This window comes from Oncorhynchus masou, chromosome 18, assembly GCF_036934945.1.
Source record: "Oncorhynchus masou masou isolate Uvic2021 chromosome 18, UVic_Omas_1.1, whole genome shotgun sequence".
Lineage (NCBI taxonomy): Eukaryota > Metazoa > Chordata > Actinopteri > Salmoniformes > Salmonidae > Oncorhynchus > Oncorhynchus masou.
The window spans coordinates 52,283,284-52,302,215 of record NC_088229.1 but is presented as its reverse complement, the minus strand read 5'-3'; the positions used below and the strand labels follow the sequence as shown (position 1 = coordinate 52,302,215).

The 18,932-nt window shown below is 43.7% G+C and overlaps 1 protein-coding gene across 1 annotated transcript in view; it reads left to right on the top strand.

Annotated features, from left to right (window-relative positions):
• The window catches only part of lrp2b (low density lipoprotein receptor-related protein 2b), a 108,594-nt gene that overhangs the window by 8,897 nt on the left and 80,765 nt on the right, over positions 1-18,932 (top strand). Inside the window, 18 exon segments of the mRNA XM_064923650.1 lie at positions 388-504; positions 1,541-1,669; positions 2,353-2,522; positions 4,775-4,998; positions 5,356-5,562; positions 5,871-6,073; positions 6,620-6,760; positions 6,904-7,113; positions 7,792-7,984; positions 8,252-8,377; positions 8,864-8,994; positions 10,065-10,202; positions 10,769-11,047; positions 11,440-11,682; positions 14,334-14,456; positions 14,761-14,877; positions 15,154-15,350; positions 15,475-15,655. Of these exon segments, the coding sequence (XP_064779722.1) occupies positions 388-504; positions 1,541-1,669; positions 2,353-2,522; positions 4,775-4,998; positions 5,356-5,562; positions 5,871-6,073; positions 6,620-6,760; positions 6,904-7,113; positions 7,792-7,984; positions 8,252-8,377; positions 8,864-8,994; positions 10,065-10,202; positions 10,769-11,047; positions 11,440-11,682; positions 14,334-14,456; positions 14,761-14,877; positions 15,154-15,350; positions 15,475-15,655 (3,129 nt within the window).

Genomic DNA, 18,932 nt, shown 5'->3' with positions numbered 1-18,932 from the left:
AGTCATAGGCAGCCAGTAGAAGTTGGATGGTGGACAATCAGAGACAGTTTCCCACAACAGAAATTAAGCTTAATCTTTTTTTAGAATCTCCATTCAACATTGTTTCTTAGTCCAGGACTAGGCTTGATCTGTGTCCAGGAAACGGCCCCTCAACGGCTGCTACCCAAATGGTACCCTGCTCCCTATTTACTGTGCTACTGGTCACAAAGTAGTGACTATAGGGAATAGGCTGCCATTATGGACGCACAATCTAAAAAAGTGTTAAAAAAGTGTTTGAAAACTTAAAGTGCTAGTACAGCATTGGGGGTGTAGTAGATCATATTTCCTGTTGCGGTCCGGCCCATTTCCAACACTAGTTGTATTTCCCGTCTCTTTCCCCTCTCCCAGGCCTGGACCGGTGCTCAGCGCTGAGCTGTGAGTACCGGTGTCACCTCACCCCACAGGGCGGAGCCTGCTACTGCCCAGATGGCTTCACTGTGGCCAATGACAGCCGCTCCTGTGTGGGTGAGTCTGAGTGTGAACGGTTTGATTGGTGGAAGTAGTAAGGACAGAAACAGCTGAAGGAAGTGAGGAAGGAAACAGGGCCACTAGCAGTGATGTGACAAACGCTATGAATGAATCCACATACAGATGACTAAATAGAAACAGATGTAGACCAGAGAAATGATCAAAAATGACCATTCTTTAACATAGACACACAGAGGTCTGTTCTATTCTATTCTACTCAATTCTATTATGTTAGTGTAGGTACAGGTAACCAAAATAAAATAAACACTGACATAAAGTGTCTTAATAGGGTGTTGGGCAACCACAAGCCGCCAGAACAGCTTCAATGCACCTTGTCATAGATTCCACAAATGTCCTGAACCCTATTTTGTATTTTTGTATTTATTATTATCCTCCACTTTGAGCCAGGAGAGATTGACATGCATAATATTAATATTAACTCTCTGTGTACATCCAAGGGCCAGCCGTGCGCCCCTGTTCTAAGCCAATTGCAATTTTCCCGAGTCCCTATTTGTGGCACCTGAACACACGACTGAACAGTAGTCCAGGTGCGACAAAACTATGTTCTGTAGGACCTGCTTTGTTGATGGTGCAGTTAAGAAGGAAGCGCAACACTTTATGATGGACAGACTTCTCCCCATCTTAGCAAGGAGGGATGCGGCACCGTTCTTCCACAAGAAATTCCATAATTTAGTGTTTTGTTGATGGTGGTGGAAAAACGCTGTCCCAGGCGCCGCTCCAGAATCTCCCATAAGTGTTCAGTTGGGCGGAGATCTGGTGGCACACACACACACCCTTCAGACTCCCTATGCTCCTTTGAAAACCTCCTTTCAAAGTCAATGAGATCTCTTCTTCTAGCCACGGTAGCCAAAATAATGGGCAACTAAGCATTTTTCATGCATGGCCCTATGTTGTGTGGAAGCACCTGCTTTCTATTTACTTCTTATCCCTCATTTGCTCAAGTGTTTATTTTATTTTGGTAGTTACCTGCAGGTTTAGGCTTACATGACAACACTGTGGTTGTGTTACCCAGACTATGACGACTGTGACATCTGGGGGATCTGTGACCAGCTGTGTGAGGACCGCCCCGGGACTCACCGCTGCAGCTGTGCAGATGGATACTTCCTGGAACAGGGTGACCGCTGCAGGGCCAACATCTCAGGTACAGGATGTGACACCACTAGCGTCACTCGTGATCACGTGGGAGCACAACTGTATTTTTGTTCAGGTTCAAGTTAATTTAATTTATATCTTAATTGTGTGATGAATCAAATAAACGTAAAACAAGCAAACAGTCACGAATTGTGGGAGTTCCATTGAAGGCCATTATTACAAAAAGGTCATTGTGAAAAGACCTTCCTTGTGTGCATAACTGTGCTTAAGTAAACTTACTGTAAGTGTACCAGTTATCATTCCAAAATATAAAACGACTGTCCTATATCGGGTTATCTCCGTTGTGATCAAGTTCAAGGACCTGGATGTAAGCCCTGTACTCTTTTCAATTATCTTCTCAGAAAACATGTTAACTTGAACTCAGGTTTCTGCCTAATCCATAGATAATAACCTAACATGGTGTCAGAAGTAGGATCAGAATGAACCCTTTACAGCAGGGATGGGAAATTCCAGTCCTCGAGGGCCTGAATGGTGTCACAGTTTTTCTCCAGCTAACACACCTGACTCCAATAATCACCTAATCATGATCTTCCGTTTAGAATGCAATTTGATTAAATCAGCTGTGTTTGCTAGGGATGGAGAAAAAGTGTGACACCAATCAGGCCCTCGAGGACTGGAGTGCCCACCCATGCGTTACAGGATAACAACTTATGCTTTATGTCTACCCTGTAGTTGGCTTGCCGCAGCTCATCTTCACCAATGGTGGTGACGTGATGATGGCAGACATTCATGGGCGCTTTATCAGAACCCTGGTCCCTTCACAGGGCAGAGGTAGTTCGGTGGGTGTGGGGTACCACTGGCACAGTCAGAGGGTCTTCTGGACAGACACTAACACTCAGAAGGTGGGTCGTATTTACTGCTTGTGGGTGACATTTTCCTCACTCTAAAACAGCACTGCGCGGTGAACTAATGCAATGATCTAAATAAGGGGAGCTCCGATGCCTCAGAGCGATTGCATTGGTTTGGCGCATGTAGTGCACTGTTTACTACATTTCTGGTTAAACTCTGGACAAGAGTATGGGTGAAAGATCTCCTTTATAGTAAAAGCATGGCATGAATCTATCATCATATTTGCAGGTATTTTATAAACATTTCATGCAATTCTACATCATTTTACATATTAGCAGAATACTTTTTTTAATACCAAACAAATGACCCCAATTAAAGGCTAAGAATGGACAGAGATATAGGCCTATTTGTTCATCTTGTCATATTTCTCCAATGCCAAATCAGTGTGTCTTGTTTGCAATGAAATTGTCCCTGTTCTGAGACATCATTCGGAATCTGAGCACGGTACTTTCAAAAGTTAGGCCTACCTTTCCACCCCAGACCGCAGGCCGAGTGACACATAAACAGTTAAGCTTTAACTGCTGGCTACTCTTCTTCCGTGGCTTAACCCAACGGGAGAAGGTCACAAGTGTTTCCCTGAAAGCTGTCTGGGTTTTAAACATATTCTATTGTACAGGAAGTGAATAGCTTATTCAATTGATGGTAACAGAATTTGATTACTTCCCTAGTAAATTTGAGGTCTCCTCGGCTATAGAAGGTTGTAGCTCAGCCTCTGGATGTCAAAGAAACGAAACAATGACATCCCCATATGCATCTTAGCCACGTTTTCCCTGATATTTTACAGCTTCTTTGCTGTAGATCACTTTAGATAATCGGATCTGTTTTATTTTCTTCAAAATCGTAATCTAACAATAGGTAGGTCTGTGCTTTTTAAAAATCATTTTCTTTAATAAAAGGTAGGTCTATTGCATACCCTCTCATACCACCTCAATTAGAGTCCTGGTTTTAACTTAACAGTCCTTCACTGACACGGAGGTAAGCTATTTAAAGAGTGCATGGCGGGTGGAGGAATTGGCAGACACATCTATGGATATAGCAGCATATAGCCTAATTTCGTCTATCAAACAGGTAGGCTCCAACACAATAGTCTTCAACAGTAAGCCCTCTTGTTGGTCAAGTCTAATTAAAATGAAGATGGTTGAAGTGAATTATGCCTACTTGAATTTGGCTACTTTCAGCACCATGAGCTGTCCATTTCCGATTGATTGTGCAGCAGTTGCTGCTTCTAGTTTCAGCACCACAATGTAAGTTACGCAAATCTGGTAAATAACTCTCATAAATACATCATGGGCAAGAAACATCTTGTTTTTATTCAAATGAATTATAGTAGTAGCAAGCTATCAAAGTTTACCTCCGGTCCTCCTTCTCATCTTCAGGTCCTCATTCTCAAAATGAAAAGCACGTAGGCTATAGACTAGACCGCCCGCAAGATATAGATCCCAACATTTTTTCAGAAGAATTCTTTGACTCTCCTCCTGAACTGCCACTGTAGGCTTACACAGGTCAGCATTGGTTAGGCAGCACAAACAAAAGTTTTGATCAGCAATAGCAGAGCAGGCTGGGGCTCAGGGTTGGAATATCCATTGCAGTGTGCAATGCAGCCCAGTTTTATTCACACCATCCCAGCAGCGCAAAAGACTCAGGAAGGAATTTTCTTAGAAATAGAACTTTGCTCTGTACTTCTCTGAGTATGCACTTCCTAGCCTATAGCCTAAAGACTATGGGTAATTTGAGATTACACTAAATAGCCTATAGGCACAGTTGATATTGTGCGCTCAGCAGAGAATCAGAAATGAGGGTTGATATATAGCCTAATAAGCCACTAATTCTAAAACACTGCTGATTGAAAAAGCTAAACTAAACCCTCTCCTTGAATGAAATTGAAAAAGCATCCCCCATTTTCCTCCCTAAGTCTAAATGTTAAGAATAAGATTGACATGTTTGCTATATGTAATAAACTCACAAACTAAAGACACACGTCAAACAAGCTTTGTTTGTGTTTGCTGAATCAGACTTGCCTTTAAATTACTGTTGCAACACAATATTAATACAACAAATACATTTTTTAACACATCTGTCATGCAATCATTTTCAGTATGGCGTGTCCCTTGAAACTGCACTCAGGTTAATGGTGCAATCTGGGATGTTTGCAGCTGTTTTTGAACAATTGCAATGAATGATATACCGTTTTATTCTTCAAGGATCCCAGATTGTATCTTCAATTAGTGTCACTCTCTCCCTATAGGTGTACTCTGCCAACTTTGATGGAGGTGATATCCAAGAAGTGCTGAACGAGGCCGTTCACAGTGCCCAGAACATCGCTGTGGACTGGATCAACTTCAAGCTCTACGTCCTAGAGGCCAGGGTGGAGCGCATCGACATGTGTGACTTTGACGGAGGCAACCGGGTCACCCTTGTGGCCGAGAACCTTTTGTCTCCCCACGGGCTGGCTCTGGACCCCACCGTGGGGTAAGAACTTAGAACTTTGAACGTCTCACCACCAAAGAAATGAAACATGGAACCCATCCCCTTTACATTAATATAGCCCATCGACAAACATACCCATTGGAAAAACAAGGACTGAAAGAAAGAGAAATTTGATTGTCAACCTTTTCAACTCCCCTTACATGTATGTAAAAACCAACACTGTTTTTGAGCACAGTTATGCTATCTTGGTACTAACCAAACTTACATCATGAATTCAGTTCCTCTCCCACACTGTACTGCCCATAGTATTATTAATAACTGCTAACTAGCACTGGCTAACGCAAGCTAATCAACTCAATGCAAACCCTCCAAATCTAACTTGGCTCCTGCTTTTTGAAGGTACATGTTCTTCACGGACAGCGGCTACGTCAGTGAGGACATGAAGCTGGAGAGGGCTTACATGGATGGTAGTAACCGTGTGGAGCTGGTGAAGACCAGGCTGGGGATGCCGACTGGCGTCACCCTGGATATTGTCACCCAAAGGGTCTATTGGTCCGATAGCCATTTTAACATGGTGGAAACGGTCACCTACAGTGGTCTGGAGAGGTAAGCATGCAAGTCCTCAGGTCTCAGGCAAGGTCCTACTAATTAGAGAGGTGGATCTGCAACTGGAGGGTTGCTGGTCCAAATCCCAAGTCAGACAGGAAAAATGATAGGTATCCTTGATGCCATATCCTGCCTGTATGTCCTTAACCCCAAAAACAGCTCACACATTTGAATGAGCTCAAATTGACAATGAATAATAAAGTATTCTTCTTTTTTTACAGAACCACCACCTTTACACTAGCATTCTTTTCTATATATAAAAATCATTGCCTTCTACAGTGTTAGGCATCTTTGCTAATTTTCCACAGGAAAACGGTGCTCAACGGTGGCACCCAGGTTCCATACCCGTTTGGCATCTCTGTTTTTGAAAACCATTTGTTCTTCACCGACTGGACCAAGATGGGGGTAATACGGACCAACCGCTTCAACGGTAGTGACCCGAACCTCATCTACCGCACCGCAGACAGACCCGGTCACATTGTGGTCGCGCACCCTGTCCTGCAACCCATTGGTGAGTAGAAGAACAGCAGACTGCCTATCAATAAAGCACATGGTTTTCTCCAGTGTTGCAGTACTTTATAAGCCTGGTTCCAGATTTGTTTGTGTTGTACAGCCAACCGCTATGGTAATTTTCATGTTCAGGAGTTGGAAAAAACAGCACAAACAGACCTAAAATGAGGCTAGTACTTTATACAGTATATCTTACCAATTAATGTACTTTTGCTAGTTTGAAATGTGCCTGATTCTGCCTGGCATGGACCTCTGCAGGAGGTTGAGAGCATGTTGCTCTGTCTGGTTGCAGTAAAGTCCATAGGCATTGTGAGATTTGATCATCACACAATGATGTCACAACATATAAAACCTTGGGGATATTTAAGATGGTTTGACTTTGAACATGAACATCCTTATTTGCATTTATGAATCTAACTTTTTAAGTTTGAGTCAAAACTCACTACTGAGTCCATCTTTAATTAAAAAAAATGGTGGGCTTTTAGCATTGTTGTAATTGACCGTGTGCGGTTCTACTCTGCTCTCTCTCTCTCTCTCGCTCCCACAGTGATGAGTCCCTGCGGTCGAAACAACGGGGGCTGTCAGCACATCTGCGTCCTGAGTCACCTCTCCGACAATGATGGCCTGGGCTTCCGCTGCAAGTGTCGTCTGGGTTACGACCTCCATGAAGACCGCCACAGCTGCTTCAGTGAGTGACTGGGACGGACGGGGTCTCATAAATGATTAAAAGCCCAATCCTGAATTAATTAGTAAAACAACAAGATGACGGTTTTGACACTTGGTAAAGAGTTTAATAATAAAGAGTTTATGACTGTTCTGTCCCCCCTGCAGAGGTGAGAGACTACCTGCTACTGGCCACCCAATACGCAGTGCGTGGGATCCCCCTGAACGTGTCCCTACAGGAGGATGTGACCCTGCCGCTGACCGGTCTGGGGGTCACCTTCTCTTCATCGGCCGTGGAGTTCGACGGCAACGAGGAGGCCGTGTTCTACAATGACCGCAGCAGGCAGATCATCTACAAGTCCAACACCAACGGCTCCAGTGAGTTTGTAGTCTTTCAGGTCCCGTGTTCACAAAGCGTTTCAGAATCGGTTTCCTGATCTAGGGTCAGGTCTTCCCTGTCCGTGTAATCTTATTCATTATGATATAAAGGGGAAAAATGTATCCTAGATCAGCGCTCCTATTCAGAGCTACCCAGGTCTGGCTGAATGTGTTCTGTCATGTCCTGCCGTTAAAGATTGCAATGTGTTGTACTGCAATATCAGCTCTGTTCCAATATTCACATTAGCATACTGCTTAGAATGAAGTGATTTATTGGACATGCATTCTAAGTGAGATGTTAGTATAGACATAGAAAAATAGCTTCCTGTCTTTATGCACATAAGTGATCTTGTAGTATGGAAAAAGATGAAGAGGTAGAAGGCTGAAGAGGACTTTACACATAAGATTTCACCTTTACACCTTCTACATTGCTAGTTTAAGTCTGCGTTGCTACCTTAAAGTGACTTATTTCTCCAACTCACTAATTCTACTCTTTCATTTACTTACAACAAGCTTTATTGAAGTTACCGATACGTAACATTTCAACATATCTGTTTTGTTTTCTGGTATTAAAAAAGAAAAATACCACATCCCATTGTCAGGCGCCGGACAAAGAAAACATAAGAGTTCGTGGACATGACATTTTTCATGCCGGGAATTGAATGTTTTGTTCTCCAGACACAGAGATCCTGACAGGCTTCAGGGTGGGCCATGCGGAGTCCATGGCGTACGACTGGACCTCCAAGGTCCTCTTCTGGACATCCAGCTCCTACAGGGTGGTGGTGGCCTTCAGAGTGACCGACAAATCCAGGCGGGACATTGTGACAGGCCTGAAGAGCCCCAGGGGTCTCGCTGTGCACCCCAGTGCCGGGTGAGAACCAGAATTTTTACTTAAATGTAATCTTTATTTATTCAGGTTAGTTTCATTGATATAAAAATCTATTTTTGAAGAGAGACCTGGTCCAACCAAGACAACAGCAGCGGGGAATAATGTTTCAAATAAATCTCAGACAAAACAACACATCATAAACAATTTAGGATCAGTTTGCCTCGTAGGCCACAGTGAATAAGAATACATGGACGGGGGGGGGCTTTCTCTCTCTCTAGACAGTCCTATAACAAAGATATTGGCCCACAGATATCTGTTCTGGACTGACTGGTACCGGCCAGCAGTGATCATGAGGTCCTGGACTGACGGTAGCAACGCTGTTCCCCTCATCAACACCACACTGGGCTGGCCCAACGGACTCACTATTGACTACATGTAAGGAGGAATACTATACACATCTGTTTGTTTAGGTGTTTCTATGCGTCCAAATGTTCCACCCTTCTGCCCAATCATACTCGACTCGAGGTGATTGCCGATGAAGACGTTCCTTCGCGGATTTAAAAGGAAAGGACTGGTATACGACGTAAAGTGGAAACTGCCCCTAGCCCATGCCTTTACCAATCCAATGCTTTTAAATGTAAGGGGAAGAGTACACGAATGCACACTTTTCAGAGAATTGCCGTTCGTCCCCTAAGATTTCACTCCAGCTCTTATAGTAATGGGCGCTTCCTTCACAATTTTAGTCCGTTGACATGTTTTTTTTTTTTAAACAACTGGAATTGTATATGGAATTGATAAGATCTCTGCTAGCATGTCACGGGAATACTTGTCTCATCCATGTAAAGATGCATAGCTGATTCCTGTGATGATTTGGCGCCTAAATAACAACCTGACCTCTTCTGACTTGGTTCCGGTTGGCAGGAATGACAGGCTGTATTGGGCGGATGCCCTTCTAGACCAGATAGGCCACGTGGGCATTGATGGGTACGACAGACTGACGTTCTCCAACATCGGGCAGATCACCCAACCCTTCTCCATCACTATCCATGCAGGTGGGCACAGTCAGATGAGCCAATAACTCATCTTTATTTGTGTAACTGTGAATTGAACTACACGTACATTTACATGTTAAAATGTTTACATGTGGGTTACAAGTGAGTCTTGCCATGAAGATCTGACATTTACAAGATTACACTGATTGGCCCAAGTGGGGTGCCATAGTAATCATTTGAAATGTTTGAACGAGCATATCTCCTGTCCCGTCTGAGCTACAGCCATGAAATGTTATACATATATGCAGAACCCTCATGAGTAACATGTTCCCGTAAGGTCCTACAGTATAGGTTTTAAGGCTCCCGAGTAGCGCAGCGATCTAAGGCACCGCATCTCAGTGCTAGAGGTGTCACTACAGACCCTGGTTCAATTCCGGGCTGATCCCGGGCTGTATCACACCGGCCGTGATCGGGAGACCCATAGGGCGGCGCACAATTGGCCAGCATCGTCCGGGTTTGGCCGGGGTAGGCCGTCATTGTAAAATAAGATTTTGTTCTTAACTGATTTGCCTAGTTAACTAAAAATAAGCTTTGCCCATTAGATTTTCAGATTTTTTTTGTCCCTCACCAAACTTTGAACAAACCTGTCTCCTGCCCTGTTTGACCAACAGTCATGTAATCTTTATACATATGCATCTCCTCATGACAAACAAAAATGTTTCCCATAAGGACCTATAAACTCTGCAAATTAGGCTTTTTGTCCAACGCGATCGTGTGGGGGAATAGATTTTTTAAATAAAATGCTGCTACTCTTCCTCCCTATACGATTCGATGACACTACATAACCACCTGGTCTTTTGTGACAAAACTTTGCACAATGATAGAAGATCACTCCAAGGTCCCTCCGATTGACCACATGGTATCTTAAATGTGGCTATTGTGTGCTTGGCCCCTGGAATTGCTACTTGCAGCTATATTTCTGCAAAATTGACATTCAGATTTAAAATAAAATAAAACTACATAGCACGATTTCGCAACAGCTCTGACACATCTACCTGTGAAATGAATGTATTTTCCCACATGCCACTAAATTTGTCGTCTTTCCTTTATCCCGTAATCTCTCTCTCCAGATTACCTGTTTGTGTCAGACTCGAGGACCAGGTCGGTGTTCCGGATGCGGAAGAGGGACGGGGGTGAAATTACCCCTATCCGAAAGGGAATCTCCGGAATCCTGAATGTCAAGGCTTACACAGCTGACCTTCATGGCAGTGAGTGAAAAATAAGCAATTTTACAACGTGTTTTGTGAATAGAGTTTATGCACCTAGTACACAAAATTAGCAACAAATGACACGAGTGGTAAGGAGTGTAATGTTAGCTAAAAAAGACTGGTACCCAGGCTAGTAGAGATGACATTTCGCGAGTAACCTAAATGCGGATGCTAATTTAATACTGCCGTTCAGTTAAACCACCTTGTTTTGTTTTTTACCACTATATCCCTGGTTATGGGGGCTGGTGAAAGAAGGGTTTATCTTCATGCACTGCTAAACAACAGCTGTGCTGTGTCTTTTACCATTGTTCTCAACCGAGCCGCAAGTCACACAAGTTAAACACAGACATTGCTGTATTGATTTGTACTTATAAAAGCTTTTGACATGGTTCTGCAGCATTTCCTCTGGGTGTTATGAACCAGACACTATTTCTCTCTCTTTTCTAGTAATAAAATAATACATGGGTTTTATTAAAATACCCAAATATGTTTCTGCATGTCTTTTTTTTGCACATCTTTTCCTCGTCTTTCTGTGTTGTATTCATTTCATCCTCTCTGCCTCAAAGTGTTCAACAGCCGGTGTAACATGGTACCAAATGGCCGCTGCAGCCACTTCTGCTTCCCCGCGCCCTCCTCTAGCCGCGTGTGTGGCTGCCCCTACGGCATGAAGCTCCAGGAGAACCAGAGGGACTGTGTGAAGGACGACTCAGAACCCCCCATAGACACCAGCTGCGGAGACTACTCCTTCCCCTGCGACGGGGGCCGCTGCATGCCCGACTCGTACCGCTGCGACGGGGTTAAAGACTGCATGGACCAGACGGATGAGGCCAACTGCACTGACACAGGTGGTGGCACTAGAATACACGTTTAGCATCCTGGCAATGTGACTAAAACGAAGGCCATCTCGGTCAGGGATTCTTTTGTTTTAGATCTCTATGAGTGGGGGACCGTGGAGGCATTTTGTGTTTGAGTGGGAGTGTGTGAACGTACATGTGCAAGATCGTTTGTGGTTTTCATTAGTGTGTGTGTTTATGTGAAATAATGAAAACTGTACGAGCGTGTGTCAAAAGTGTTGTGTTAACATAGAAAACATGTTTGTGTGTGAGATAATCAGCATCATGTAACTGTATCCTATCGTGCTCCCAAAGCAAACAAACACAGACAACCCAACAAGTTTGACCTAATGTCCTCCTCTTCATGCTTCTTTCCTCTTCTCCTTCCTTTACCTGTTTACCAGGCATGACCTGCTCCCCGTGGGCGTTCACCTGTGACAACAAGCACTGCATCCTGTCCGGCTGGCGCTGTGATGGCCACGAAGACTGTGGCGATGGCTCAGACGAGGTCGACTGCCCCACACGTCTGCCCTTCACCTGCAGTTCAGAACAGTTCGCCTGCACTGACGGCAGCAGATGCATCCCCAAAGCCTGGACGTGTGATGCCGACAAGGACTGCAGCGATGGCTCGGATGAGAGAAACTGCAGTGAGTAAAAGGGGGGGGGGGCAGGATTGTTAGTGGCGGATAGAGTTTTATAAACATACTGTTACTTAAGTGTATCCCTAGTCAAAAAAATCCTATAGGGGGGCCTCCCGGGTGGCGCAGTGGCTAAGGGCTGTGCCACCAGAGACCCTGGGTTCACGCCCAGGCTCTGTCGGAACCGGCCGCGACCGGGAGGTCCGTGGGGTGACGCACAATCGGCCCAGTGTCGTCCGGGTTAGGGAGGGCCTGGCCGGCAGGGATATCCCTGTCTCATCGCGCACCAGCGACTCCTGTGGCGGGCCAGGCGCAGCGCGTGCTAACCAAGGTTGCCAGGTGCACAGTGTTTCCTCTGACACATTGGTGCGGCTGGCTTCCGGGTTGGATGTGCGCGGTGTTAAGAAGCAGTGCGGCTTAGTTTGGTTGTGTATCGTAGGACGCATGACCTTCAACCTTCGTCTCTCCCAAGCCCGTATGGGAGTTGTAGCGATGAGACAAGATAGTAGCTACTAACAATTAAATACCACGAAATTGGGGAGGAAAAGGGGTAAAATTTAAAATAAAAAAAAATCCTATAGGATTAGTGATTTTTCTAATCGAATCCTATAGGACTTTGTCACCTCTATCATCCTATTGCACTACTTTTTTCCTATTGGAAATCAAAAGTAATCCTATTGGATCCTATGGGATTAACAAAATCCTATTGGATTTTGTGTCAACCATTGGAATCATATTGGGCTACCTTTTTCCTATTGGCAATCCAAAGTAATCATAGTGGATCCTATAGGTTTCGTAGGATTTTGTCACCCCAATCAGAAGTGTTTTCTTAATTTAACACATTAAGTTATAGTTTGTTCTCATGTGTTCCAGAACAGTAAAATAATGTAATTGACAACATTTTCTGTTTTATTCACCACAACACAATATGGGAGAGTATCAAGGGTGTTCATTTGAAGTATGACCACCAGTACAGCACACCTTTTTCGACAAAACTCTCAGTTATTTGATTTGATTCTTATTCATGCAACTTGTCTATGAATGAGACATTACAATGTGAAATACAATACTATGTACAATGCTACAATAACACAAGAATGTAGGGGGTTTCCCTATAGAATGCACAGCATCTTTACATTTCTTATATGTAGAAATAAAATACATTTACCTACAGTAACACAATACAAGAATCCAATAGAAAAATCCGAATTAGATAAAATCATATAGGATAGGTTCCAAAATATGATATGATTTTGTATTGGATTCTAATAGGATTTTTTTCATTCAAATCCTATAGGATTATTTGACTAGGGACATGTTTACTTGCCTGACGACTCAAACGGAATTCTTCCGCTGCTATATGTTCACGACATACTTAAATCTGAGACTGCCATCATGGAAGTTGTTTGTGTTGATGTCAAAATGAGGGGTGTTGTACAAAACCAATTAATCAGCGATTGGATCATCGCTAACCAATCAGTGTACCAAAGCCAATGATGAATTTTTGTGTTGAATTAAAATGCTTTGTACAAAACCAATTAATCAGGTGTGTTCAATCAGTTCAAAGCCAATGATGAATTTTCTCTGGTGTGTTCAACTTCTGACTCTGGCCGAACCCATCTGTTTCTGGGACCAATCAGAATGGTTAGAATGTGTTTGCGGTGTAGAAATGGTCAGGGAGGTACTCAGATCCAGACTCATTGCGGACAAGAAATTAACATCCGTTGGCGTAGCGTTTGGACGGAGCAAGGAATTTGGGTAGCCAGGAAAATATTTCACAGTATATGATTGCCTTGCGGAATTGTACTGAACTACATTGTTGATTTGTGTGTTGTTTTATTTGAAGGTGCAGACTCATCGAGTCCTAACTTCTCATTTCTCAATCCTTTATCCTCTCATACCTTTAGCAAACAGACGTGATGTTAAAGGGATAGTTACATTTTTTTAATAAACTAAAACATGAACTATAAGGATTGATCTCTCTCTTAATAAATCTGTCAGGTTGTCTGATTGTTTGATCTGTCTGATTGTTCTGCCATTGAAATCCGTGGACGGGCCTTTTTTTCAGGTCGTCTTTAAGTCCAAACTGTTTAAACTTTTTTTGGGCTGAGATTTTTCCCGGGATGGAAAAACACTTTTAATGTAAACGTAAAGCTGCAATATGTAACTTGTGTGAATTATAGATCTGTTATTCTCATTGAAAGCAAATCTAAGAAGCGGTAGATCTGTTCTATGTGTGCTTTTACTTTCGATTTTGTACATCAGCTTCAAACAGCTGAAAATGCTATATTTTTGGTTATGGAAAATATATTTCACAGGGGTTTAGATGGTACGATGATTCTCTAGACTATACTTGCTTGTTTTGTCCCATAAACTGAAATTAGGCGAACAATTTGAATTTTCGCAACCAGGAAATGGCAGAGCGATTTCCGCATAGTGCACCTTTAAACGACTATACCAGATATGAAGTATGTAGAAAATATAATGGACCTATATATTTTAACTAACAATCTCTACCGCCAAGATGGGAGGCCTCTGAAATGTCTCTAAAATTCAGCCGTGTCGATGGGCCAACTGTGCCCCCTGCCACACCGGTGTCGCGTCAACCACCTAAGCCCAGTTTTGATTCAGAAAAAACCCTGCTCTGACTCTTCTGACAGACGGGACCATTGCTACGTGTGAGCCTGGGTACTACTTCTGTCCCGACCACCGCTGCATCTACAGCTCCTACGTGTGTGACGGAGACCAGGACTGTATGGATGGCTCCGATGAGAAGGACTGTGGTACGATGAGTAATCTAAGACTATCCTCCTTTGTGTGCTCTGCCACTGGCATGCATAAGAGAGAATTAGTTATTTTCAATAAGCTTCTATTTCTTTTTAATAAGCGTCTATTTCTTTAAGTACTCTTGTTAATCTAAGTTTTGTATTTTGCAATATTGTGCAATGTTTTTCCCTCACCCTTTCTATTTCTCTACTATGCTCTTTCTTCCCTCTCATTTTCATACTCTCCCTTCTCCTCCGCCCACAAATCCCCCTTTCCCTCTTCTCCTTTACCACACCTCCTCTTCTCTTCCTCTCCTCTCAGAGTTCTCCTGTTCAGCCTATGAGTTTGCCTGTGCCAGTGGTGACCATTGTGTCAGTAGCATCTACCGCTGCGACGGGGTCTTTGACTGTAGGGACCAATCGGATGAGAGCGGCTGCCGTAAGTCAACACTACCCGCTTCCTGTACCATCATCCTGAGTTGACTCAGATTTCGAGTCATATGACAAATTCAGTTTTGTTTTTCCCGTAGGAAAAATAATTGCTTTATACTTCCTAACTTTGAGTATGGCTGTGTTTGAATTTTATTGCAAGGACTTATCAAGCCAAATATTTGTGCTTATCTGAGATATATGATTCTATTTATTGTATCATATTCAGCCCTCCAATGCCCTTTATGGACTCCTCAGTCAATGTGTTAATTTCTTACGCCTGCAGCCACGCGAGGACCTGGCCTCTGCCACAATGATGAGTTCCAGTGCCAGACGGACGGCCTGTGCGTGCCCGACGAGTGGGAGTGTGACGGGCATCACGACTGCGAGGACGGCTCGGACGAACACAACTCGTGCCCGCCTGTAACATGCCACATCAACTATTTCCAGTGCGCCAATGGCAACTGCATCTCTCCGAGCTGGGTGAGTGAGTGAGTGAGTGAGTGGATGGGTGAGTGAATGAATGAATGAATTCATTTGATTGGACAAATTTGAAACGCACGGGAGTGTATCGACTTGTTCCCATCGTGGTCATTGTTATTATCAGGTGTGCGACGGCGACAACGACTGCAGGGACATGAGCGATGAGCAGAACTGCCCCACGCTTCCTTTCATGTGCCCCTCGGGCCAGTGGCTGTGCCCCACTGACCAGGTGTGCATCGTCCTAGGGAAGGTGTGCGATGGACAGCGGGACTGTCCAAATGGAGCTGATGAGTCACCCCTCTGCAGTGAGTGACAAGGACGTTTCTAGTTTAGAAGTAGTGTATGACATGTAAGAACTTTCAGGTACACAAGTGAAGTCATCAAGAAAGATGCCTGCACACTGTTGAGTGCTCCCGCAGTGTTATTGTGCTTGGTTTTGACCTGAGGTAGTAATGAGAGATGAATGCTTTTTGAGTTCGGTTTCGGTTAGATTATTAAAATATAATATATTTTTTTTACATTACATGCACTATGCATTATGTGGGTTGAATGCTGTAACAACACAGAATATACGTATTAATTCAAGTCCCATGAGGGTAGTGACAGCCCATTACTGCTTATCACTAAGTGATATGACTTTTATAAGTAATATTAACCATCATTTATTCACATTACTTTTATAAAATATTTCAGTTGTGTGCATTAAATTTGTTTTCTCTCCCTCTAAGTGTCTGCCCCACACAGACTGCACAAGTAGACTCGCAATGGAGCGTGGTAATTGTAGTTAATTCAATTGAAATCAAATCAAAATTACTACGTTTTCTGTGCTGATCTATGTAGAACAAATGCCTGTTAGAAACTACAACTCACTACTACACTGAACAATAATATTAACGTGTTGGTCCCATGTTTCGTGACCTGAAATGAAAGATCCCAGAAATGTTCCATAAGCTTTTTTCTCTAAAATGTTGCACACAAATTCATTACATCCCTTTCATCGAGCATTTCTCCTTTGCCAAAACGAACCATCCACCTAAAAGCTGTGTCATATCATAAGAATCTGATTAATCAGCATAATCATTACACAGGTGCACCTTGTGCAAGGCACAACAAAAGGACACTCTAAAATGTGCATTTCGGTCACACAACACAATGCTAAAAATTTTTGAGGGAGCATGCAATTGGCATGCTGCAGGAATATCCACCAGAGCTGTTGCCAGAGAATTTAATGTTCATTTCTCTACCATAAGGCGTCTCCAACGTCGTTTTAGAGAATCACAACCGCAGACCACTTGTAACCACGCCAGCCCAGGACCTCTGCATCCGGCTTCTTCACCTGCAGGATTGTCTGAGACCAGCCACCCCGACAGTTGATGAAACTGTGGGTTTGGACAGCCAAATCATTTCTGCACAAAGTTGTCTCAGAGAAGCTCATCTGCGTGCTCGTTGTCCTCCCAGGATCTCAACCTGACTGCAGTTCGGCGTAGTAACCAACTTCAGTGGGTAAATGCTCACCTTCGATGGCCAATGGCACGCTGGAGAAGTGTGCTCTTCACGGATTAATCCCAGTTTCAACTGTACCGGGCAGATGGCAGAAAGCGAGTATGGTGTTGTGTGAGCGAGCAGTTTTCTGATGTCAACGTTGTGAACAGAGTGCCCAATGGTGGTGGTGGGGTTATGGTAGGGCAGGGATAAGCTAACATTGAATTTTATCGATGGCAATTTGAATGCACAGCGTGTTCCAGTTCCAGCCAATATTCAGCAACTTCGCAAAGGCATTGAAGAGGAGTGGGACAACATTCCACAGGCCACAATTAACTGCCTGATCAACTCTATGCCAATGAGATGTGTCACGCTGCATGAGTCAAATGGTGGTCACACCAGATACTGACTGGTTTTCTGATCCACGACCCTACTTTTTTTTTAAAGATATCTGTGACCAACAGATGCATATCTGTATTCCCAGTCATGTGAAATCCATAGATTAGGGCTTAATGAATGTATTTCAATTGACTGATTTCCTTATATGAACTTAAACTCAGTAAAATTTGAAATTGTTGCATGTTGCGTTTATTTTTTTGTTCAGTGTACATCGCACAGTTCGGGCTTGATCTGATTTCAAACAAAAAAAGACAAATTGAACTGACATAGCTCAAGTAATTGTTTAAAAATCCTCAGCACTACCGGAAGGTCTTAGTCAGGCTGACAATGACGTTACATGCAGTTGTCTCTGACTTTGCCTGTCTGTTTCGGTGATTGAAGTACAAAATGAAAGAAATTGCTCAACAAGACAAGTGATGGTGTGTGAATAGACATTACTGACCTCTCTTGAAAGGTCACCTTATGTGTTTGCTCCCCTTTCCTAGGGTATATTGACTAGCGCCTCAAATGTTGATGTTAAGATTGACATGTGATATACATTTTTTAAATGGTCATGGATGTTGAGTGAAGACTTGTTTTAGTCTGTCCATGTTAGGTGAGGGCGCCATGCAATAAGTAGTAGTGGTACTAGTGTGACTTTAACATGTGACAACATACACTCTATATGCAGAAGTATGTGGACACCCCTTCAAATTAGTGGATTTGGCTATTTCAGCCACACCCATTGCTGACAGGTGTATAAAACCGAGCACACCGCCATGCAATCTCCATAGCCAGTAGAATTGGCAGTAGAATGGCCTTACTGAAGAGCTCAGTGACTTTTTCAGTGATGTTTCACTGTCATACGATGCCACCTTTCTAACAAGTCAGTTTGCCAAATTTCTGCCCTGCTAGAGCTGCCACAGTCAGCTGTAAGGGCTGTTATTGTGAAGCAGAAACTTCTAGGAGCATCAACGGCTCAGCAGCAAAGTGGTAGGCCACACAAGCTCACAGAATGGGACCGCCGATTGCTGAAGCGCGTAAAAATGGTCTGTCCTCGTTTGCAACACTCCCTACCGAGTTCCAAACTGCATCTGGAAGCAACGTCAGCACAATAACTGTTCATCGGGAGCTTCATGAAATGGGTTTCCATTGCTGAGCAGCTGCACACAAGCCTAAGATCACCATGCGCAAAGCCAAGCGACGGCTGGAGTGGTGGAAACGCGTTCTCTGGAGTGATGAATCACTCTTCACCATCTGGCAGTCTGACGTAAGAATCTGCGTTTGGCAGATGCCAGGAGAATGATACATGCCCGAATGCATAGTGCAAACTGTAAAGTTTGGTGGACGAGGAGTAATGGTCTGGGTTTTTTATGGTTCGGGCTAGGCCCCTTAGTTCCAGTGAAGGGGAATTTTAACGCTACAGCATACAATGATCTTCTAGACGATTCTGTGCTTCCAACTTTGTGTCAACAGTTTGGGAAAGACCCTTTCCTGTTTCAGCATGACAATGCCCCTGTGCACATAGTGAGGTCCATACAGAAATGATTTGTCGATCTGTGTGGAAGAACTTGACTGGCCTGCGTAGAGCCCTGATCTCAACCTGATCGAACACATTTGGGAAGAATTGGAACACCGACAGTGAGCCAGGCCTAATGCCCAACACCAGTGCCTGACCTTACTAATGCTCTTGTGACTGAATGGAAGCAAGTCCCCGCAGCA